The 25993-nt window shown below is 36.8% G+C and overlaps 1 protein-coding gene across 1 annotated transcript in view; it reads left to right on the plus strand.

The window, feature by feature from the left end:
- RAB3GAP2 (RAB3 GTPase activating non-catalytic protein subunit 2) overlaps positions 1 to 25993 on the plus strand; it is a 147557-nt gene that overhangs the window by 57987 nt on the left and 63577 nt on the right. The window contains 10 exon segments of the mRNA XM_037823524.1: positions 4420 to 4568; positions 5407 to 5486; positions 5607 to 5696; positions 7041 to 7180; positions 9800 to 10016; positions 10550 to 10693; positions 10932 to 11014; positions 11349 to 11413; positions 19648 to 19738; positions 21582 to 21709. Coding sequence (XP_037679452.1) covers positions 4420 to 4568; positions 5407 to 5486; positions 5607 to 5696; positions 7041 to 7180; positions 9800 to 10016; positions 10550 to 10693; positions 10932 to 11014; positions 11349 to 11413; positions 19648 to 19738; positions 21582 to 21709 — 1187 coding nt within the window.

The raw sequence follows: 25993 nt of genomic DNA on the forward strand, positions 1-25993 counted from the left end.
TATAGAGAAAGTCTTGAAAAGTCTACAACAAAGCTACAGTGGTCAAAATGGCTTGGTACTGGCACAAGGATGAATATATAGACCAATGGAATCGAATTGAGAGTTCAGAAATAGACCCTCACATCTATGCCCAATTGATATTTGACAGGGCTGCCAGTTCCACTCAATTGAGAAAGAATAGTCTCTTCAACAAATGATGTTGGGAGAACTGGATATCCATATGCAAAAGAGTGAAGAAGGATACCTGTCTCACACTGTATGTAAAAATTAACTCAAAATGGACTGTAAAACTCATAGAAGAAAATGTAGGGAAGCATCTTCAGGATCTTGTGTTAGGCAGTGGTTTCTTAGACTTTAACCCAAAGCACAGTCAACAAAAGAAAAGATAGATAAATGGGAACTCATCAGAATTTAAAACTTTTGTGAATCAGTGGTCAAAAGTGAAAAGACAGCTGTGCTGCTTTGATGCTGTTGTGTACTCCAGAAAAGGCCATGTTCTTTCAGTCCATTCCTGTGGGTAGGACCTTGTGATTAGGTTGTTTCAATTGAGATGTGAACCACCCATTTCAAGGTGGGTCTTAATCCTTTTACTGGAGTTCCTTATGAAAGGATAAAAGACAGGAAAGGCTGAGAGAGCTTGGAGAGAAAAACCCTGGAGGAGCTAAGAGAGGACCCACAGAAGCTCAGAGGAAGCCACTGAAGCCAGAAGCTGAAAGCAGCAAAACCCAGGAAAAAGGGACCAGCAGATGCTGGCCATGTGCCTTCCCGTGTGACAGAGGTGTTCCAGATGCTGTCAGTCTTTCTTCAGAGAAGGTGTCCTCCTGTTGATGCCTTAATTTGGACATTTTCATGACCAAAGAACTGTAAATTATAAATTAATAAATTCCCATTGTAAAAGCCAACCCATTTCTGGCATAGTGCATTCTGGCAGCTTTAGCAAACCAAAACAGCCGGTTACTAAGTGGAAGAAAATATTTGGAAACCACTTATCTGGTAAGATTTTAATATCCAGAAGATAGAAAGAAATCCTAGAACTCAACAATAAAAAGACAAATAACCCGATTAAAAAATGGGTCAAAAGACTTGAATAGACACTTCTCCAAAGAGGATATACAAATGGCTAAAGAGCACATAAGAAGATGCTCAACATCATTAGCTGTTAGAGAAATGGAAATCAAAACTAGAGTGAGATACCATTCTACGCCCATTAGAATGGCTGCTACTTAAAACACACACACAGAAAATTACAAGTGTTGGAGAGGATGTGTAGAACACTCATTCACTGCTGTTGAGAATGTAAAATGGTGCAGTCACTATGAAAAACAATTTGGCAATTCCTCAGAAAGCTACGCATAGAGTTACCGTACGACTGGGCATTCCCACAACTAGGTATATACTCCAAAAAGCAGGGACTTAAACAGACATTTGCACACCAATGTTCATGGCAGCATTATTGACATTCACCAAAGATTGAAGTAACTGTAGTATCCATCAACCAATGCATGGATAAACAAAATGTGATATTTACATACAATGAAATATTCTTCATGAAAATGGAATGAAGTTCTGGTTCATGCAACAACATGGATGAACCTCGAAGACATTATGTGGAGTGAAATAAGATAGACACAAAAGGAAAATATTGTATCATCTCCCTGATATGAAATAATTAGTATAAGTAAACTCATAATAGAGTTAGAATCTAGAATATAGGTTACCAGGAGCTGGGCTGGGAGTAGTGATTGGGAAGTTAATGCTTAATTTGTACAGAATTTCTATTTTGGTTGATTATAAAGTTTTGGAAATGGTTGGTGGTGATGGTTGCACAAGATTGTTAGTATAATTAACAGCGCTGAGTTATACATGTGAATGTGGTTAAAAAGTGAAATTTGAAGTTGTATATATGTTACTAGAATAAAAATTAAAAGATTAAACATAAGACTGTACAACACAGTGAACCCTATTGTAATTGATGAAATACAGTTAACAGTACAATTATAAAAATGTTCTTTGATGAATTATAACAAATGTACCAAAATAAAAAGAAAAGCCAAGGATGCATTTCTTCCATTTGGATCTCTGTGTCTTTGTGAAAGATCTTTTTTGGCTATAATAACTTAAAAAAAAAAGTAGTTAACATAAGATTAAAACCATAGTTTTGATCACCACATCACAAAAAAGTTAAAGCAAGACTTCAAAAATAAAGTATAGTCAATGTGCCGATTTGGATATATTATGTCCCCTAGAAAAGCCATATTCTTCAATGCAGTCTTGTGGGAGCAGACTGCTTAGTCTGTTGATTAGGGTGGAACCTCTGATTGAATTATTTCCATGGAGGTGTGGCCATGCCCATTCATGGTGGGTCTTGATTAGTTCACTGGACTACTTAAGAGAGCTCAAGAGCAGCACAGACGCTGATGGTCAGAGATGCTTAGAGGTACTTGGAGTTGTGGATAGAAGGATGGTTGGAGATGCTAAGCCAAGAGATGAAACCCAGAGTTTGCCCTAGAGAAGCTGAGAGAGGACTCTCAGACGCTTAGAGAGACATACCCTGGGAGGAAGAAGCAAGGACGCACAGGAGCTGAGAGAGAGGAGTGAAGACAGAAGCCCGGAGACGTTTTGGAGAAAGCCGTTTTGAAACATAACACGGGACCAGCAGACTTCAGCCACTTTCCAGATGACGGAAGTGTTCTGAATGCCATTGGCCTTTCTTCAGGGAAGGTACCCTCTTGTTGATGCCTTGGTCTGGACAGTTCTATGGCCTTAGAACTGTAACTTTGCAACCTAATAAATCCCCTTTATAAAAGCCAGTCCATTTCTGGTATTTTGCATAATGGCAGCATTAGCAAACGGAACAGTCAATAAAACTGTTCTCATTAAACATGGTATTAACAATTTTAGTAAAAAATATTTTATTGAGTTGAACAAAATAAATCATTTTCAAAATATGAAAAAAACACTTGTATCTCAATATATATATCATTTAATTCACCCTTTGATCTTATTCGGCAGTCAAGCAAAACTTAACCCAAATCTAACATGTAGTAAAAACATTTTTCATCTTGAATCATGAACATTTTTCCATGAATATAAGACAAAAGTTCTTATCCTTACGAGTAGTCCAACTTTTTTAGGAATTTATTTGATCACTTAAATCCTTAAATACAGTGAATAGTTTGCTTATGAACTCCCAAAAAGAATTTGCTTTCCCAGTACTCATCTTCAGCAGCAATGCAATTTTGACAGTTTTCAGGGAAAGAGACAATGTGCATATAAGAAAATTAGAATCACTCTTGCTCCACTCAATGATTTATCTGAGTTCCAAACCTCTGAATGGAGTGTCTTCATGTACTATGTATGTACCCAAGTTTGGAAGACACCGACTAAGCGCATGTATGTTGAAATCTAGCAGCAGATCTTCCTGGATTTCTAGGCTCACCCCCCCACCCCCACCCCAGCCACCTTGTCTCTCTGCCACCCAGGTGAATTTAAATGCCACTGGGTGGGTTTTCCTTTGCTAGTCCACATAGCATTCAATCTGTACCTGCTTTTGTTCTTAGTTCCTTGGGGAAGTGAAAAGTAATGCTTCACTATTTAAAGGTTGGGAATTTCTAAACTATCAAGTCAGTTCTTGAAAGTGTTTGTTGGCACTGTGTTAGGAATGGTATGGGAACACAGATGTTTTCTTACTTTTTTTGGTGGGAGTATAAATTGGCACCACCTCTATGGAAAGCAACATAACAGTATATAATTTGTTTAAAAATGTAATCCCTTTTGACCCTGCATTTCTGTTTATAAGAATTTACCTTATAGGTAGACATAGAAGTCTATATGTCTATACATATAAGTATGCAAAGACATATCAAGGATTTACATCACAGCATAATTTGTAGTAGCAAAAGATGGGAAACAACCTAAATGCCCATCAGCAAGTCAAATCAATTATGGTATGTCCATACAATGGGTTACTATGAATGACTGAGAAGAACAAGGCATGTTCAGATGAATTCTAATGTGCATTGTTCTTCTTCATATTTTATTAAATTAAAAAAAAAGCAAGGTACACATCATTTTACGTAGTGTGCTATCATTTGTGTATGTAGGACATCTTTGGAAGGAAACATGAGAAACTATCAATTGTTGCCTGTATGAAGTGAAATAGTACTTGGGAAAACAGGTGGACTGTATAGTTTCCGTACCTTTTGAATTTTGTATCTGTTCAAAAAAATTAATTCTTAAATTTTGTAATATTTCTTTTAAAGCTTTGAGAAATAATAGGTGGAAAATTTAATATTTTACAAATATTATGTAGACTTCGATGTTTGTAGCTTTTAATAATGACTCGTGTGTTACATAAAACTAAGCAGATAGCAGCCTAGGATGGAGCTTCAAATCATGTTTGTTTTTCTTTATCATTAGGTATTATGACTCTGTCCCCATTTGATCAAATGAAGACTGCCTCCAATATAGGTGGATTTAATGCAGCAATTAAAAACAGTCCACCTGCCATGTCTCAGTATATCACCGTAGGGTCCAATCCGTTTACCGGCTTCTTCTATGCTTTAGAGGTACGAGTTTCATTACTGATCACAAATAAGGCCATTGCTGATCTTTCAGCTTGTCTACAAATTGGATGTTATAACATACCCTTTGAAAGTTTAAGCAGTTTACATTTCTAAGTTTCAGCTGAAGCCAAAATTAATCCCAATTCACTTTCTTCCAAGCTGTTTAGATGAACTGAAAACATACTAAAGTCAATATAATCAAACAAATCTTATTTCTGAAGCCCCAAATTCTTTTGAGAGCTGAGTTGTCTTTACTCATTGGTGCTATCTATAGTCAGAAGCCTCAGGGTTGTTAATGATGTCAGTTCACCAGGGATTTGAATTATAAAGACAGAACAAGCAGCCAACTATAGTTGATACAAGTGTTAAAAATTGCTTTCTAAAGTAGGGAAAAGTTGGGTGTTAGATTTGGCAACTCATTTTTTGTTTCAAAAACAGCATTTTCAAAATTGTCTAAACTATCTTTTTACTTTTATAGAAGGAAAAAAAGGAAAAAGAGCCAGTTGTGTACAGATGGGAAATCCATAGCCCAATTGGAATGATGCGTCTTAAAATCCTAGTTTAAAAATTGTTTTTAGTTACATCATCTTTTAAGGGAATAACCTTACAAGCAAATATAGAATACTAGCGATTTTATTTTTAAACTATAGATCTAAAATTTTTTATTATGTTGCTACTTCCTAAAATAAAGTCTTTACCTCTGAAAGAAGCTGAATATTATTGCCAGTCCAGGCCTTACAACCTTTCAGAGCTGTTTTTAGTAAACCTTATTTGATAGGTATATTTTGTTTCTTTGTAAGCAAATAGGCTTTTTCTTCAAGTATTTTGTTCTGTTTTTCAGGGAAGCACACAACCATTATTATCTCATGTTGCACTAGCAGTTGCAAGTAAACTCACTTCTGCTTTATTTAATGCTGCCAGGTAATTACATAAATAATGAAATCTAATTTATATCTAGCTTGGTTTTAACTTGTATTTTGATAGTCTGCCTTTTATAACTCTGGGACCTCTAATTTTATTCTTAATTTTCTTTCTTCTAAGTGGTTGGCTCGGTTGGAAAAGTAAGCATGAAGAGGAAGTTATCCAAAAGCAAAAGCCAAAGGTTGAACCGGCTACACCATTAGCTGTAAGGCAAGTCTGTCATGCTGTTCTCCAATTTTAATATTTTTAGGAATCTGTTAAATGTAGGGTCTTCTGTATGCTTAACTGATTTATTTGTTGATCTCATATGCTTTTGGAGCTTCTAAAAATCAGTAATGAGGGATTTTTTTTTTTCTCACTAGAATATAAGCTCCATGAGGGCAGTGAATCTTGTCTCTTTTGTTCACTGCTGTCTCCTTGTTACGTAGTAGGTGCTCTATGTATTTAAGTATGCTTTTGAAAAAAAATCTGTAAACTTAGGTTGTAAAGGAAAATTAGTTTAGTAATAGTTGTTGAATTTCTTCCTTTGAAAAGTTTAGTTTGTCACTAAGTCACTAAGATTACAAAAGATTTAGTGATTTCTCTAAAAAAATAAGAACATTCATATGCTTGCAAGCTTTCTTCAGAGGGCTGGTTTATACTTTGTTGCTTATTTCAGCAGCCCTATAGGATGTTAGTATATGTTTCTTTTTGGAGGGGCCATGGTTTTTGTTTGCTTTTGTTTTTAAATCATTTTTTATTACCTAATATATAGGACCATCATGAAGGAAACCCTGTCCCCCTTTTAGATGTTCTTCACCGAAAAAGATTGTTAGTAAAATTTATTGAAGTTTATCTTCTAAGATTTTTATCCATATTTAAAAATATTGTTTTGTAAGACATCACATTTCCTAAACTTACCCATGAATGAAGAAATAAACCAATGGCCCTGAGCATCCCAAATAGATATAACAAAGTTAGTATACTTTGTCTCAGGGATTTTTCTCAAAATAGACTCCCTTGGTTCTATAATACTATTTATACAGTTTTTACAAGGTTGATTTAGACCAATAGCAGTTTAGAGGTAACTATTTAGAAGATGGAAAGTCCTTGCTTCAGATAAGAGACACTGGTGTCAGCAAGTTGTGCTATCTAGCAAAAAAAAAAAAAAAAAAGAAAGAAAGAGAGAACATATTAAGAAGAGCTTAAAATAGACAAAAAGATGCCAGTATTGGGCAAAGTATTCTAGTATTTAGTAGGTTGTGAGGATTTTGTTTTCTACAACATACCTCTTAATTAAGGATAGGTAAAATTATACTTGGTCTTTTCTAAAAATTTAAGGTTGTAGATACTAAAGATTTCGTAGGGCTGTGCTTTTATAACAGGAGAAATTTTTGTGTTTTATATTGGAAAATATCCACTATGATTAGTTGATAAATTATAAAACCCAGGCAAGGTCCATATTTCTTTAAATAAAAACATATTCAGCCTATTTTGTTTATGCATTTAATTATTCTGTTTAATTTCTCTAGATTGGAATGTGGTTTGAATTTTTTATTTTCCTTTAAATATCAGATTTGGACTTCCAGATTCTAGACGCCATGGTGAAAGTTTATGTCTGTCTCCATGTAACACACTGGCAGCAGTAACTGATGATTTCGGCAGAGTTATTTTATTGGATGTAGCTAGAGGAATTGCGATACGCATGTGGAAAGGTACTTCCTTACAAAGTTCCAGATTAAAAAATTAATTCACTTTTTTTTTCATTTTATTGAGGTATATCCACATACTTTGCAGTCATACAAAAACAAAGCATACATTCAGTTGTTTACAGTGCCATTATGTAGTTGTGCATCCATCACCAAAATTGATTTAAAAAATTAATTCCCTTTTAGCCGCAATAGTTGAGCAACCATATCATCCTTCAGCTTCTGGTTGTAACACTGTTTAATCCTTTATGTTTATGGGGTTTTTTTCTTTTTCTTTTTTTTTGACATGAACTCAGATCAGCAACATTTAATCCAATAGTCTGGTCGATATTCCTTAAATTTGGTTACCTCATAAATACTTCCAACCTTTGCCTTGTACATTTCCTTTTTGTGTGTGTGTGCATGTGTGATTTTTTTTTATTGTGAACTTTAACATATATACATAACAGTGATAACTTTCAAAGTATGATTTCACTAGCAGTTAGCAAATTCAAAGAATGTCATGGGTCACAGTTCCACAACTTCTGCCATTTCCATTATTTTAAAATATAACATATGTACAGAAAGGTGTCAACTCTCGATGTACAGCTCAGCAAGCAGTTATATAGGTAATTTCAAAAACTGTTATGGATTACAGTTCCACAGTCCCAAATCCATTATTCTTCATACTCTACAGACCACAATGCATCATAATTGTGATTTCTAACCAGTAGTGTACGCTGACAAGTTACTGTTACAGATGATTCCAAACATGTGATGTATTTTCCCCTTCTTCCTAAGTAGGGGAGACTTTATTTTATTTAGGTTGATAATGTTTCCAGCTAAAGATATTTTCAAGTTAGGTATGGCAATGTGACTAAGTCCTGCCCATTGAATTGTAGATAAAAGTACAACTTTCTAACTGCCATAGTTATTAAGAAACTAAGTGGACTGACCCAAGCATATGGATATAGAAATGAAGTCAGTGACAATGGATTTTGCTTCTTATGCAATAGAAGCATAATCCTTCCTTCTTATGCAATAGAGGGTATTTACAGAAAGGTGAAGACCTTCAAGGCACAATTCAACGAGCACCTATAGAGCAACTCCCAAAGAATGGTATAGGTTACAGTTCCACCATGTCATTTACCTCCTTCCAGCCATTCCAACACCCCAGCATCCCCCAAAATATATATAATTATATAAAGTTTCAGTATTCATAGACCTTTGTTCAATCTTATCTTGTTTGTTGCTACCCCTTCTTCTAACTTAATCTCTTTCTCCATCTTCAGGGGTGTCTAGGCAGTCAGCACCAGGAATGTACACTTCCTTTAAATTGTCAATTCCTGGATTCAATTTCTTGCCCCTGATACATACATTCCACGTCACAATGCCACCCTTAAGCCAAATGGTCTCCCTAAATCTAGAATGCCAAGTCTTTCAGTATTAAGATAGCAAAATCCATTGTCACTGACTTCATTTCTATATCCATATGCTTGGGTCAGTCCACTTAGTTTCTTAATAACTATGGCAGTTAGAAAGTTGTACTTTTATCTACAATTCAATGGGCAGGACTTAGTCACATTGCCATACCTAACTTGAAAATATCTTTAGCTGGAAACATTATCAACCTAAATAAAATAAAGTCTCCCCTACTTAGGAAGAAGGGGAAAATACATCACATGTTTGGAATCATCTGTAACAGTAACTTGTCAGCGTACACTACTGGTTAGAAATCACAATTATGGTGCATTGTGGTCTGTAGAGTATGAAGAATAATGGATTTGGGATCATTAAATTTTTCTGGATCAGATTGAGACCGCTGTGACTTTCTTATCAAAGAACCCCTGCAGTGACAGACAGAGGCAATCTTTAAGTGCTGTATGTTTAAGTGTCTGTAGAAATAAGTTTCAGTGTTGAAGACAGACAGTTTCTCCTTGGTATTTGTTTTCTGAAACAATTTCAGGTTGGGTGTGTTCTCAACATAGCTGTACCAACTAGTCTAAATCCACTATGAGGATCTTATTGTTGGCATTATTGCCTGTCCTGCAGCTGGTGCAGTCAGTTTTCCTTTAAGAGTGACCATTGTGCACTGGTGGTAGAGGGGTCAGTTGCTTGTGAGAGCCCCCCTATCCCTCCTAAATAGGAGACATCAGCTGCATCTTCCTTCTCATGTGCAGGAACTTCCTCACATCACTGTTTAGCCCATGTTTTCCTTCTAACTGTTTATCTCTGAGGGAGTTGAATAGCAGGAAATCGTTTACATCTTTTTCTTACATTTTAATTGGACTTTTATTTTACATCCAAATCTGATAACCTCCAAGAACTTTTAAGGGGGAGAAAAGGTAGGGAATAGAATCTGGGAAGGGGTACTCGTAAGACTTCAATAATATTTGTTTCATTTTTAAAGGAAAAAAAAGTGATCTTAAGCAAATCTGACAAAATATTAAGATTTGATAAGACTTGGTGATAGTCAGCATTCGTTGTATTTGTCCTCTACTTTTCTGCTTAAGATTTTTTATAATAAAAATATAATGTACTTTTAAAGCTTTTTATATCGCCTTCCCCCAAAAAATTTCCCATAGAAGGCTAGTACTGAACCTAGATTAATTAACTAATTAGCTTCCCTTTTCTTCCATCTCTAAGGATACCGAGGTGCAGAACTTGGGTGGATCCAAATTGTAGAGGACCTCCACGAAAGAGTACCAGAAAAGGTGGATTTTTCCCCCTTTGGAAATACTCAGGGGCCAAGTCGGGTAGCTCAGTTCCTTGTGATCTATGCACCAAGAAGAGGAATTTTAGAAGTGTGGAGCACACAGCAGGGACCTAGAGTAGGAGCTTTCAACGTGGGCAAGCATTGTAGGTAAGCTGCAAACCCTAGCATTTTGCTGGTTACAGAGAGATATATAGGAATGCTTTTTATTAGTGTTTATGATAAGCTGCTTATTAGATTGCAGGTTATTTGAGAACTGTAATGTTCTTTAGTGTGGTTTTCCTGCAAGTGCATGGTATATAATTAAGGCTTAAGTGTTTAATAATAAAGAAATATTACTGAACAGGCAATGGTGTGTTACTGAAGTCCTCAATCCCTTACTTATGCTTTGGAGGGTGCGGAAAAAAGGTTTCTTTGAAGTTCCTAGTGATGATAAGGTGAAGGCTTTGTTTGCTAATGAAACATAGGCCTGATTTTGTTCATTTAATTTTCTAGCTCATTTTAACAAGGTAGATATCTGTTAGTAACATATTGTTTTACTTATGTTCTTGGAACCAGTCAATATTTATTTGCCTTATTGATGCTCCTGGATTGATGTTAGTGTGGGGTTTCATACCTCTAATAAAACACCTTTTGGTATTTCTCCTTTCTCTTTTTTTACTATATTGCTATGATTTCCTTAGGCTGTTATATCCTGGCTATAAGATAATGGGCTTAAATAATGTTACCAGCCAGAGTTGGCAGCCACAGACATACCAGATCTGTCTTGTTGATCCTGTATCTGGAAGTGTGAAAACAGTGAATGTTCCTTTCCATTTAGCACTGAGGTAAGGGTTATTGAGTGTCTTCTAACTTTGTAACTGCTATCCGTCTGCTAACTTTTCCTAGTCCCTGATTTTGCTATTTGTTTTGCTTTGTTTTGTTGTTCTTACTTTTATTATTAGACCATTATCTCTAAAGTTAAAATAGGAAGAATGTAAAGGAAAAAGAAAGTTGGAGTGCATCAGAATTAGAAGGAAAATGTATTTTCACATTATGTAATAATTTATTGTATTTATTGTTTAGTGATAAGAAGAGTGAACGAGCCAAGGACATGCACTTAGTGAAGAAGCTAGCAACCTTACTAAAAACAAAATCTCCCAATCTAGGTATGTGTCCTTTAGTAAAAATAATAAAAGCATACGGTTTTGTAATGTTAAAAAAATTGATAGGCTATTCTAAATGGAGCAATCAAAATGCTTAAATGCATTTATGAGCTACCTCAGCTCCTTGTGGAACAAAAAAAAAATCACATGGCCTTTTTACTGGAAAGTTCTGTAAGGATGAAGTATGCCGTCCAGATAGATTGAAACAATAGTGAGAGAGAACCCCAGAAATCCTTTACTGATTAATAGTACAAATATGTTCGTTTTTCTTTAACAATAAAGTTTTCCTAGAACAATAAAAATGAAAAATTTACATCAATTCATTTTTTCTTTCTAGATTTGGTTGAAATGGAAATAAGGGAGTTAGTTCTCGATATTAAGTACCCTGCAACCAAAAAACAAGTAAGTATATATATTATATGAACTTTACTGTTCAATAGCTTTTATACACCCCTCTTAAGAAAATCTTTATTTTCCTATTACCACCCCAACATGGCAGACTAACACCTTCTTTTCATGTTTTTAGTCACATTCACCCCTTTTTATATTCCCATGTGGAAGACTGTTTCCCAATATAGTTGTACTAAGTTTTCTCCTACCTTTACTGGATGAGAGACCCTCTTGTTCCAAAGCCTCAACATCCCATGGTATTATCAGACTTTCTGCCTTTGCCACACTTGTAGATGTAATATGGTAAGTCATGGTGATTCCCTTTGCTTCCTATTCTCCTCTCCAAACCCCTCATAATGCTGTTCAAGTTCTAACTCCATGAATTCTTAACATGGAACTTGAATGCTATTGATAACTTCTGAACAGCTACTCTACTTTTAATCAGAACCAGATAGTTAATTTCTAGTTATTTCATGTATGTTCGTCATAGCTCTCCAACTTTTACCACTTTAGCTCCTTTTGTGGTTTACGAAGGCTGCCAGAATGCAAAGTCCCAGACATAGATTGGCTTTTACAATGATAGTTTATTAGTTCACAGATGTACAGTTCTGAGGCCATGAAAATGTACAAATTAAGGCAGAGACAGATACATTCTCTGAGAAAAAGGTCGATGGCATCTGCAACACCTCTGTCAGCTGGAAAGGCACCTGGCTGGTGTCTCCTGGTCCTTTGTTCCCAGGTTGCATTGCTTTAATTTCTGATTCCAGTGGCTTTCTCCTTAAGCATCTGTGTCTTCTCACTTAGCTTCTCTGGAGAAAACTCTGGGCTTCATCTCCTAGCTAAGCATCTCAAAATGTCTGGATCTGCGTCAGCTCAAGCTCTCTTCAAAATGTCTCTGCCAAGGCAGGGCAAGATGGCAGCATAGAGAGGTGTGGAATTTAGTTAGTCCCCTAGAGCAACTAGTAAATAGCCAGGAACAACGAGAAAATAGTCTGAAACAACCGACAGAGGGAACATCTGTGATGGGACAACATTGTTCACCAGATAGGAATGGATGAAACAGCTGAGATTGCAGCATAGAACTGTAAGTAAAGCTCCTCAGACTGTGGAACTGGTGCCCCTCACCCACTGGCACAGAAGACTGAGTTGCAAAACTTCTGCTGTGGGAGAAAGAAGCAGTCCCTGCCAGGGGCAAGGGATTGTAGCTCAACCAAGATCCACTTGCAGTTTTAATTAACAAATTTGGACTACTGAATACATGCTATGAGCACAGATAAACCTGGAGCAAGCAGGAAAGGAACCCAGAGGTTTATCCTGGCAGAGAGGAGGTGGGGTGGGGCTGATGGAAAAAAAAATACCTAAGTAAATAAAAAACAAAGGCTTTTGGAGTTGGCTGAGCTCAGAGTACTAGAAAAGGGCTGTGTCCCAAGAAAAGGGGCATACAGAACTGGGCACCAGCTGCAATTCTTGCCTGGTGAACTGGAGGGCTGGGGTCTGGATCTGAAATGGAGACTTCTTGCTTTTCTACTTTTTTTTTCTCTCTGTCATTCAAAGTGGACTATTAGAGAAAGCCTCAGGCATTTTCAGTTGTCAGCCCTGAACCAGGCAAGGATGGAGTTAAGATAGACAAAGGAAAAAGTCAAGTGCAGGAGACAATTCCCTAAAGGGCTTATATTCCCTCAGAAAAGGGGGAGGTGGGGCCCAGCTCAAGTGGCCACTCTTCCTTAGAGAACTTAGGCACCAGGTCCTGAGTTGGGGGGGAGGGGGTGTGTGGAAAAAAAAAAAAACAGAAAGAGCTTAAGCTCGGCTTATGACACCCTCAGTCCGTGGCCTGGACAGGGTCCACTGAAAGTTAAATACACTGCACCTCTTTACGCTTGTGGGGAGCTGCAGGCTGACAGGTACCACCTGCTGGGCAGCATAGGAAAAGCACAGAGTCTAGAGGCCTCACAGGAAAGTCTGACAATCAGCTGGGTCTCACCATCAGGGAAACCTGATACTGAATACACCCTCCGCTTGAGACTTGGGCCCGTCTCTTCTGGGAAAAACTGATTGAGATAATCAAGGAAATCAGATGCGTAGACAACAGAAAATTAAAGATCACACTAGGAAGAGTGAAAGAATGGCCCAGTCAAAGGAACAAACTTACACTTCAACTGAGATACAGGAATTGAAATAGCTGATTATTAATCAAACAAATCTCCTAAATCAATAAAAAAATCAAAGCAACAACTTGAGGAAAGATATGATAAAGACATGAAGGATATAAAGAAGACATTGAGCGAACATAAGGAAGAACTTGAAAGTTTGAAAAAACAATCAGCAGAACTTATGGGAATGAAAGGCACAATAGAAGAGATGACAAACACAGTGGAGAGACACAACAGCAGATTTGAGGAGGCAGAAGGAAAGATTCGTGAACTTGAGAACAGAACATCTGAAATCCTACGAAAGAACAGATAGGGAAAAGAATGGAAAAATATGAGCAGGGGCTCAGGGAACTGAATGACTACATGAAACACACAAGTATACGTGTCATGGGTGTCCCGGAAGAGAAGAGAAGGGAAAAGGGGCCTAAACAATAATGGAGGAAATTATCGCTGAAAATTTCCCATCTCTTAGGAAAGACATAAAATTGTAGATCCAAGAAGTGCAGCATATCCTAAACAGAATAGATCCAAGTAAACTGACTCCAAGACACTTAATAATCAGACTCTCAAATGTCAAAGACAAAGAATCCTGAAAGCAGCAAGAGAAAAACGATCCATCACATACAAAGGAAGCTTGATAAGACTATGTGCAGATTTCTCAGTAGAAACCTTGGAGACAGGAAGGAAGTGGTGTGATACATTTAAGATACTGAAAGAGAAAAACCGCCAACCAAGAATCCTATATCGGGCAAAACTGTCCTTCAAATATGAGGGAGAGTTTAAAATGTTCTCTGACAAACAGACAATGAGAGAGTTTGTGAACAAGAGACTTGCTCTACAAGAAATACTAAAGGTAACACTACAGGCAGATAGGAAAAGACAGGAGAGAGTTTTGGAGAAAAGTAGAGAAATGAAGACTATCAGTAAGGGTAAAAAGAGAGCAAGAGGAAAAAATAAAAATAAAATAAGGTATGTCATATAAAATCCAAAAGACAGAATGGTAAGCAGTAGACATTACGTTGAGTGAAATTAGCCAGAAACAAAAGGAAGGATACTGTATGGTCTCAATAATATGGACTAACATTGATGAGTGAAATTTGAGAGTTGAGAACACAGGTTATCAGGAGATAGAAAGAGGTTAGTGATTGGGCATTTGATGTTGAAGGAGTACAGAAGTTTCAACAGGATTGATTGTATAGATCCAGAAATGGAATGGATAGCATAGTAGGGTGTGATGGTAACACAATATTGTAAGTACTCTGAATGAAGATGAGTGTGAGTATGGTTGCAAGACGAAGGTTAAGGGCATGTATGACACCAGAAGGAAAAATAGAAAATAAAGACTGGGATTGTATAACTTAGCAAAACCTGGAGTGGTCATTGATGGTCATTAAATGTACAAATACAAGAATGTTGAAAATTGGATGGTATAGGGGCAAAAAATAGTCAGTGCAAACGAGAGTCTATATTAATGGTAACACTGTAAGACACTTCCATTAATTGTAACAAAGGCAAATACCAAAGATAAATGTCTGTAAGAGGGGGATATAAGGGAGTGATGTAGATTATCGGTGGTGGTAATGTTGTTTGACCTTTTCATTGTATTTTATTTTTATTTTTCTTCTGTCTTTTGTATTTTTATTCATTTTTTTTTTTTTTTTTTTTTTATCGTTTTCCTCTCTCTTTGGGGAAGAGATGGAAATGTCCTCATATAGACTATGGTGGTGAATGCTTAATTATGTGATTATACTAGGAATCATTGATTACTTACTTAGGATGGATTCTGTGGTGTGTGAATAAAACTGTTAAAAAATAAACAGAGGGATACAAGTGCTGTAGAAAATGTGGACAGAGGGATGTACCTATTCCCTATTGGTAGGGAAGTAGAATGGTGCAGCCCTGCTGGAGGGCAGTGTAGTGGTTCCACAGGAAGCTAACTATAGGGTTGCTGTATGGTCCTGAAACCCCATTATTGGATATATACTTGCAAGAACTGAGAGTAGGGACATGAGTGGACATGGCACACTGGTGTTTATGGTAGCCATATTCAAGATTTGCAATGGATAGAGGTGGCCTAAAGGGTACATCGACTGATAAACAGAGTGGTGAACTCTGGTGTATACGTACAATGGAATACTGAGCGGTGGCAAGAAGAAATGAAGTTGTGAGGTATACAACTAGGTGAATGGACCTTGAGGACCTTGAGGACAGTATATTGAGTGAAATAATCCAGAATCAAAAAGACAAACATTATAACACCTCACTAATATGGGCTAACTATAATGTGCAATCTCTGAGAATTGAATCTGAGAACATACTTTATCAGGGGAAGGGTTATGTTAAAGGTTCCTAGATTGTAAGTGTTCTAGTTTGTTAATGCTGCCAGAATGCAAAACACCAGAAATGGATTGGCTTTTATAAAAGGGGGTTTATTTGGTTACAAAGTTACAGTCTTAAGGCCATAAGTGTCCATCAACAAAGGGTACCTTCACTGGAGGATGGCCAGTGGTGTCCAGAAAATCTCTGTTAGCTGGGAAGGCATGTGGCTGGCATCTGTTCCAAAGTTCTGTTTTCAAAATGGCCTTCTCCCAGGACGTTCCTCTCTCAGCTGCAGTTCCTCAAAAATGTCACTCTTAGTTGCCGTTTGGGCATTTGTCCTCTCTTAGCTTCTCTGGAGCAAGAGTCTCCCTTCAACGGCCGTCTTCAAACTGTCTCTCATCTGCAGCTCCTGTGCTTTCTTCAAAGTGTCCCTCTTGGCTGTAGCAGCTTGTTCTTTCTGTCTGATCTTATATTGTGCTCCAGTAATGTAATTCAGACCCACCCAATGGGCAGGCCAACACCTCCATGGAAATTATCCAATCAGAGTCATCACCCACAGTTGGGTGGGGCACATCTCCATGGAAACACTCAGAGAATTACAGTCTAATTAACACTGATCGGTCCACCCACACAAGATTACGTCAAAGATAATGGTGTTTGGGGGGACATAATACATTCAAACTGGCACAGTAAGCTCTTAGAGCAGTCATGTCTATTCATGAGTTGTAGTGGTTATCTTTAAATTCGGCGATGCTGAGCTGTTTGTGTATAACCTGGTCGGTCCCTGTAACTTCTGGTATCTGTGTGACATCTGAGACTCAGAGCCAGAGTTCAGCAGCTATGAATGTCAGCATTACCCCATACAGCAAATGTTTAAAAAGCTGAAAAAGAGATCAGACTTCAAGTAGAGATATGAATGAAATGGACTCGATTAGAACTAAGGTAAACCAGACTAAAGGGTAAAGGATGATATTTACCATGTTTTAAAACTTCAGCTTCTGTGTGAGACCAAAGGATGAGATCTTTGTTTGGTGCAAAATCTATGGTTTCTTTGGCATGCTATATAATGTAACTTGTGTGGTCAGTTTATTCAAACACCATAATTACATGGAACCTTGAATAGGGAAGGGGTGAGAGCTGGTTGGTTTGTACAGGTTAGCGTGAAATCTGGATACATCCTAAAGTAGTTTAGGCAGAGAGTAAGGAGTATTTGCAGGGCCCCCTTGAGGGTCTGGGGAAAAATGTGGAAAAATTAAACTTTCCCACCTGGGGCATTCCTAATATTCTTGCAAGCATTGAGGACGACCAGCTTAGTGGGCCAAGTCCTCGATCTTGGGGCTTGCCCTTATGAAACTTGTTACTGCAAAGGAGAGGCTAAGCCTACTTATAATGGTACCTAAGAGTCACCCCCAGAGAACCTCTTTTTGCTCACATGTGGCCCGTCTCTCTCTTAGCCCACTTGGCAGGTAAACTCACTGCCCTTTCCCACTATGTAGGACATGATTCCTATGGGTGTAAGTCTCCCTGGCCACGTGGTACGTGACTCCTGGGAATGAGCCTGGACCCAGCATCGTGGGATTGAGAAAGCCTTCCTGACCAAAATGGGGAAGAGAAGTTAAACAAAATAAAGTTTCAGTGGCTGAGAGATTTCAGATGGTTTCGAGAGGTTATTCTGGAGGTTATTCTTACGCACTATATATATATATATATCCCTTTTTAGTTTTTAGTGTACTAGAATAACTAGAAGGAAATAACTGAAACTGTTGAACTGTAATCCAGTATCCTTGATTCTTGAAGACAGTTGACTGTGTGATTGTGAAAACCTTGTGGCTCACAGTCCCTTTTTCCAGTGTATGGACAAATGAGTAGAAAAAAGGGGACAAAAATAAATGAATAATAGGTGTGAAAAAGTATGAGATGTTTTGGGTATTCTTTTTTATTATTAGTTTTATTCTTATTCTTATTTTTTGGAGTAATGAAAATGTTCAAAAAATTGATTGTGGTGATGAATGCACAACTATGTGATGATACTGTGAACAATTGATTGTACACTTTGAATGATTGTATGGTATGTGAATATACCTCAGTAAAATTACATTATAAAAAAAAAACTCTGCCTTTTATCCTCTCAGAGGATGCCTGTAAACTAATTAAGACCCATCTTAAATGGGCAAGGCCACTTCTCCATGGAAATAGTCTAATCAAAAGATTCCATCCCCAAGATTAAATTAAAAGAATATGGCTTTTCTGGGGTACATAATAGATTGAAACCAGCACAGCTCCTTTTATGTTCCTTCAAGTAGGGACTTGACTTAATACATTATTTTCATCATCCATTGCATCTAAAATAGTGCTGGATATGTGGGAAATATTTAGTGGATACAGATTTCTGTTTATCCCTTTTATTTGACTGTTACAATAATTTTTTTTTTAGTACTTTATTTTTTTTTTATCGTAGAACTGGCAATTCTCTGCTATTTTTAATAGAATGTTTCATTCCATTGACAGTGCTAATTGGCTCTCGTGTTCCTTGGGGAAAGGTATCAGTTATTAAAGATGACAATATTATGACAAGTTTGAGTATCTAGGGAGGTAGTTTTAGAGACTCTAGTAGAGAGGATCATAATGCAAACAGCTCTCATTTTGATACCATCTTTGTTCTTGTTTTACATCATGAAGCAAGAAAATTGAGAAACTTCAGCACGGTACCAACTGTCTTCTTGATTATATTACTGACATTACTACTAGATTGTTGTATAAAGCTTTGAATTTTTAAATGAATTCTGGATAACCCAGTAGCAGCAGTTATGGATTGTTTTATGACATGAGAGGGAGAGAGGAAACCAATTTAGGCCTTGTGAGATTGAATAATAGGGAAAAAAGTAAGGCTGATGCTAGCCTGTGTAGTTATAGGCAGAACAGAGGCAGATTATATTTGTCCTGGGCACATGCCTCTTTTAGTCACTTTATGTTCTCCGGATAGCTACCCTATCATAGGCTTGACTAACCTCCTGAACCACCCTTTAAGCCCTTTTCTTTCCAACAAACACACAGAAATTGTTCTTTGGTGATCTGATATTTGTCTCAAGTCACTTTCTCAGGCTAAATTTTAACTAATTTAATCTCATCAATTAAAATCCAATTTAATGTGCTAATATGAAAGGATAAATACAAATTTTAATTGCTTTTTTCTAACCCATTGTTGTCTCTGATGGTTGCTATTTTAGGCATGAAGACTTATTTGGTACCGGTGATAAAGGCTCTTAAATATCTACCAAGAGGGAAGAGGGCAGAGGGTTGATGAGATGGGGTACAGAGTGTAATATGTATCTAGCATGGCCGATAGATTCAGACAGCCATACTCAAATGTGGTAATTAAGCTATAATTAAGTTGTGGCTATGTATTTGTTATTAACATGGCAATAATTACCTCTGCTTTTCGTTTATGCCTACATAGTATAGGTTTATTCAAACACCTCTTATTGGTTAATAGCTTTATCTCTGTTTCTGTTTTGTCTTGGCCATTGTGTTAAGCATCAGTTGTTTCTAGTTGTTTCATTTTCTGTCTGAACTCTTTGTCATAGATATTTGGCATGATATGTAATTGTGTATTATTTATGATGTAACTTTAATTCTCAGGGATGTATACTAAAACATCTTAAAATGGAGCTTCCCTTTAAAATTTGGGGTAGTGAAAGTGTAGCCATAAATATAAAATTTAAAGAACAAAATTGTTGCCATCTGTATTACTACAGTTGCTCAATATCTTTCTTCTAGGCTTTGGAAAGCATTTTGGCAAGTGAACGCTTACCATTTTCCTGCCTCAGAAACATCACTCAGGCTTTAATGGACAGTTTAAAAAGTCAAGGTAATGGAATTTGTTGTGATTGGAGGTAACTACAAATTTTATAACTCTGGTTATAGAAAGCTGTTAATTGCTTATGACACCATCAGGTACTTTAATGTGGAAATAATTATGTATGAAACAGGGAAACTTACTTCACTGCCTTGTATTTCAGGACTTTATTTTTCCCTGTTAATGTATGCAGTTGATTTTCATCTGGGCTTTCTCTGAATATGTTTATGCTGTTTCTTATTGGAAATATTTTTCTTTTGAATAAATCCCTCTCGTGAGAAAAGATCAGCATAGAATGATGAGATATGGTGATACTGATAGAGTTGTAGAACATTGTGAAAGACATTGGCATGAGAGGAAAGTTACCTGGGCGTATCAGGTTCTCTTTTGTTGCCATTGTCTTTTTAACTTAATGGGAGAAGAAAAATTTCTGCAGATGGGGCATTCTTTAAGCAATGTTGTTCTTACCAAAATAATGATTAAAGAATCTTCAAGGTTTGAATTCATGTTCCAGTATTGTAATGAGTCGTCTGTGACATGAGCAGAGTTAGAACTTCATAAACTCACAGACTGTGATTGTTTCTTTCCAGTTAAAAATGTATTAATTTTTAAAAGGATTGTATCCGAAATTGTGGAGTTGTAACTTCATACTCTAATCTGGCTGAATTTTCCAAATGAAATTTCCTCTGAATTCTTAATTGATGTTAAGACTTTCATCTGGTTGGACTTAATACTTCAGCTTCTGCTTGTCTTGCTAATTCTACAAAGCCAGCTTTATATTTATATTTATATTTAAACCAGTTTAAAGGGAGTTAATAGTAAATTATAATATGCCTTTTCAGGACTTCAAGCATCCTGATTTTGAGGCTTGTTTTTCCATTATTGACTTTTTTCAGCAGGTATATAAAGCTGACTTTTGGTAAACAGAGAAGTCCTTTAGTGCACGTAACTTTTTAGAAATACCTCTATTAAAAAGCATAATATACTTATAAAGCGCCCCACCTACCAGTGCTTTATCAAAGTCTCAATATTTATTTAATGAAAAATTATCTTGTCCTGGTCTGGGAGTAAGCCAAGTGTAATTGTTGAAATTCTGTAAACTCACACTGGTTTCAAGTTCTAGCCATAAGTGAGATTCCTAAAAATTTCAGTTATTTAGTATGCTAAATTTTATTATAGGTATAAGAACTTGAAAAATATTCCATATTACTGTATCTTAAATAAGAGTTCTTAGGGTTTTCACTGTCTGCCTTTTTAAAGAATAAATATTTGTTTTATATGAGATATAAATTTTTGAATTATTATACAGAAATGTGTTTTTAAAAAAGTGATTATTTCACCAGTATTAATCTTGACGCAGATGAAACTTGATTGAGGTAGACTATTAAACGGAATTCTACTTTTGATCTCTTTTTTTAAGGATACATGAATCACAATCCACAGTTTCTGGTTAAATTGTGTTATCTTTGACCACCACAACGATAAGAGAAACCAGGAAGCTTTATACTTGCATATCCTCAGTGTTGAGCATAATAGAGAGCATATGAATTACGGGGTGAGGGAGAATATTTTCAAAGTAGTTTCCAGGTCATTTCTTTAAATATCAGTATCAGATTAAGATAATTCTACTTTCCTTTTTTTTTCTTTTCTGCCCCTTTTTCTTTTCTTAAAGACCTTATTTTATTTAAATAGTTAGATATTTTGCCATTATAGAAAAATTACCTTTGGTTTCATAAGCATCCCAATATTTAATACTACATAAGGTAAGAGAATTTTGTAATATTACAAGATTTAAAGTCTTTTTATGAGTTTGTTAAATATATCTCTTTAATGTGCTTTTTCTCTCTATCTTTAGAGCTTGAGTCTGTTGATGAAGGATTGCTGCAGTTTTGTGCCAGTAAACTGAAATTACTCCATCTTTATGAGTCTGTCAGTAAATTAAATTGCCTTGATTTTCATTCAGACACACCAGTCTCTGCTAATGTGAGTAATCCCAAATTTTAGTATTATAAAAATAATCTCTTTGATTTTTTAATTTTTTAAGAATTGGTTTTAAAACTTAAAGATATCTGTCCCCCTGCTGGCCCTCTATGCCTTGCTGCTAAATTAACAGTATTTATGTTAAGTGATTAAATTTTATTGTTAATCCATTTTTACTGTTGTAGAAACATTTAGTTTTTCTCAACTTATTTTTTAAGGATACTTCGTATAATACAGTTTCTTTTGGACAAGCTTTGCCAATTAAAATATATTCAGTCTGGCTGAAGTGGCAGAACTTTATTTATTTATTTATTTTTAAGGAAAAAAACTGATTCTGCCAAAAAGATCCATTTCTGTGTTGTTAGCAAACTCATACAGCTTTTCTTTTGTGTACTACGTAATGAAATAGAAATACATTTTAAACATACTCTGTTGTACATCAAAGTGCTTATAATAATTATAGTAAATGTTTTATGTTTTTATTCTATAAACATGTACCTTGTAATTTTTATTACAGCATTGTATGCTCACTTATGAGAGCTATATACAAAGTCCTTACTTTCCATATAGAAGTTTCTCTTAATAGGTAATAGAAATATTGTCCTCTCTTCCCCTCAGATTGGTCAGGTTGCCTGGCTTGAGGGCCTCAAGTAGTCTACTTATCTAAAGGAGGATTTTTATTAAAGTGAATTTAGTGGTTTGTCAAGTCATTGATAATGCTGGAAAAAAAATTCTTGTTACGTATTAAAGTTATTTGAGATATAAAGTAGAAGCATTTTATTGTAAATACACACAGAAGATAAAAAGTTTTTAAATGGAAAAATGAAAGGAGTTTTCTGTCTGTAATGGAAATAACCCATCCATTTTAGCATCTTCTTTTTTATATGTGGGATTATAGATGGGTTTTAGATAGTGTTTAATACTAATCTATTCATAATGATAATCATGATTGCCAGTATAAATGATGAAGTATAAGGTAATTCCAACCAAGCTGATTGAGTGATATCTACAGTATTGCCTAGACATTTAGTAGATTCTTCAGTGCCTAATTTTCTTATAACATGCAAATGATCTTTCCTGCACCCTCCAAAGAAAGTTAAATACACATTGGTAATATTCCCCTGTAGATTTCTTTTCTATTGACAGCCTCACTTATTGTATGAAGATAAAAGAACTACAAAATCTTAAAAATCAATTGGCAGTTTGTTCTTTTTCCTTTCTTTTCTTTTTTAAAGCATTTTCTATGAATTATAACCGTACTTTGCTGTAACTTTTTTTGATTCTTCAAAAAATATACAGTTGGCTTCTAGGCTGAATGGCTAATTTTATATACACAGAACTATAGTTCACATCTGAATAAATTCATTTTTGCTGTCTGTGGGACATAGTACATATAAACTCACATTAAATTCAGTATATCCATTGAGCTACTGATATGTGTTTAGCAGTATTTCACAATTCATGACTTGTTTTTAAAAACAATAGCCTAAAGTAGATAAATAAATGAAACTACTCTTGTTTAGAATGTGACTTCAATTATTTGGTGCAGGGGGACAGGAAGCTGTGCTTGTTTTGGTGAATTTATGATCTTTTAAGTGTATATGCACACGTGTGTGTGTGTGTGTATGTATGTGTATGTGTATACTTGTCCCTAATTTGGAAAAATGATAGCATCTAGAGATTCTTCTGCCCATATGGTTTGTAAAGTAGTTTAAAAAGGTTAGCAGATTACATCTGTGACTTTTCAGTTTCTTCTGTATCCCTGAGGGCCACATAGAGAATGTATATGTAGAAAGATAAAGATATAATGAGGATTATTTTCCCATATTTTTATTTTACTTTTTATGCTTCATAATGAACAGACATTTAATTTCACATAGAACTTTAGTATCCTCAGAATCACAAGTGGTACCACTGACACCCTTTAAATTTTTTTTCTGATTTCGCAATAATACATCTTTATTAAAATTCAGACATTTCAGAGGCGGGGCAAGATGGCAGACTGGTGAGCTGTATGTTTTAGTTACTCCTCCAGGAAAGTAGGTAAAAAGCCAGGAACTGCGTGGACTGGACACCACAGAGCAATCTGTCTTTGGGCATACTTCATACAACACTCATGAAAACGTGGAACTGCTGAGATCAGCGAAATCTGTAAGTTTTTGCGGCCAGGGGACCCGCGGCCCTCCCTGCCAGGCTCAGTCCCGGGGGAGGAGGGGCTGTCAGCTCCAGGAAGGAGAAGGGAGAATTGCAGTGGCTGCTCTTATCGGAAACTCATTCTACTGATTCAAACTCCAACCATAGATAGACTGAGGCCAGACACCAGAGACTCTGAGAGCAGCCAGCCCAGCAGAGAGGACACAGGCATAGAAAAAAAACAACACGAAAAACTCCAAAATAAAAGCAGAGGATTTTTGGAGTTCTGGTGAACACAGAAAGGGGAAGGGCGGAGATCAGGCCTTGAGGCGCATATGCAAATCCCGAAGCAAGGCTGATCTCTCTGCCCTGGGCACCTTTCCTTAATGGCCCTGGTTGCTTTGTCTATTAGCATTTCAATAACCCATTAGATCTCTGAGGAGGGCCGTTTTTTTTTTTTTTTTTTTAAATCCTTTTTGCTTTTTCTAAAACAATTACTCTAAGAAGCTCAATACAGAAAGCGTCAAAGAATTGAAATTTGGGCACGTCAAGTCAAGAGCAGAACTAAGAGAGCTCTGAGACAAAAGGCAATAATCCAGTGGCTGAGAAAATTCACTAAACAACACAACTTCCCAAGAAAAGGGGGGTGTCCGCTCACAGCCACCATCCTGGTGGACAGGAAACACTCCTGCCCGTCGCCAGCCCCATAGCCCAGAGCTGCCCCAGACAACCCAGTGTGACGGAAGTGCTTCAAATAACAGGCACACACCACAAAACTGGGCGTGGACATTAGCCTTCCCTGCAACCTCAGCTGAATGTCCCAGAGCTGGGAAGGGGGAGCAGTATGAATTAACAGAGCCCCATTCAGCCATCATTTGAGCAGACTGGGAGCCTCCCAACACAGCCCAGCAGCCCAGAACTGCCCTGGGGGGACGGCACTCACCTGTGACATAGCACAATCATCCCTCAACAGAGGACCCGGGGTGCACAGCCTGGAAGAGGGGCCCACTTGCAAGTCTCAGGAGCCATACGCCAATACCAAAGACTTGTGGGTCAGTGGCAGAGACAAACTGTGGCAGGACTGAACTGAAGGATTAGACTATTGCAGTAGCTTTAAAACTCTAGGATCATCAGGGAGATTTGATTGTTAGGGCCACCCCCCCTCCCCGACTGCCCAGAAACACGCCCCACATACAGGGCAGGCAACACCAACTACACACGCAAGCTTGGGACACCAATTGGGCCCCACAAGACTCACTCCCCCACTCACCAAAAAGGCTAAGCAGGGGAGATCTGGCTTGTGGAGAACAGGTGGCTCGTGGACGCCACCTGCTGGTTAGTTAGAGAAAGTGTACTCCACGAAGCTGTAGATCTGATAAATTAGAGATAAGGACTTCAACTGGTCTACAAACCCTAAAAGAACCCTATCAAGGTCAGCAAATGCCACGAGGCCAAAAACAACAGAAAATTATAAAGCATATGAAAAAACCAGACGATATGGATAACCCAAGCCCAAGCACCCAAATCAAAAGACCAGAAGAGACACACCTAGAGCAGCTACTCAAAGAACTAAAGATGAACAATGAGACCCTAGTACGGGATATGAAGGAAATCAAGAAGACCCTAGAAGAGCATAAAGAAGACATTGCAAGACTAAATAAAAAAATGGATGATCTTATGGAAATTAAAGAAACTGTTGACCAAATTAAAAAGATTCTGGACACTCATAGTACAAGACTAGAGGAAGTTGAACAACGAATCAGTGACCTGGAAGATGACAGAATGGAAAATGAAAGCATAAAAGAAAGAATGGGGAAAAAAATTGAAAAACTCGAAATGGACCTCAGGGATATGATAGATAATATGAAACGTCCGAATATAAGACTCATTGGTGTCCCAGAAGGGGAAGAAAAGGGTAAAGGTCTAGGAAGAGTATTCAAAGAAATTGTTGGGGAAAACTTCCCAAATCTTCTAAACAACATAAATACACAAATCATAAATGCTCAGTGAACTCCAAATAGAATAAATCCAAAAAAACCCACTCCGAGACATATACTGATCACACTGTCAAACATAGAAGAGAAGGAGCAAGTTCTGAAAGCAGCAAGAGAAAAGCAATTCACCACATACAAAGGAAACAGCATAAGACTAAGT

This window comes from Choloepus didactylus, chromosome 2 (genome assembly GCF_015220235.1).
Source record: "Choloepus didactylus isolate mChoDid1 chromosome 2, mChoDid1.pri, whole genome shotgun sequence".
In the NCBI taxonomy this organism is placed as follows: domain Eukaryota; kingdom Metazoa; phylum Chordata; class Mammalia; order Pilosa; family Megalonychidae; genus Choloepus; species Choloepus didactylus.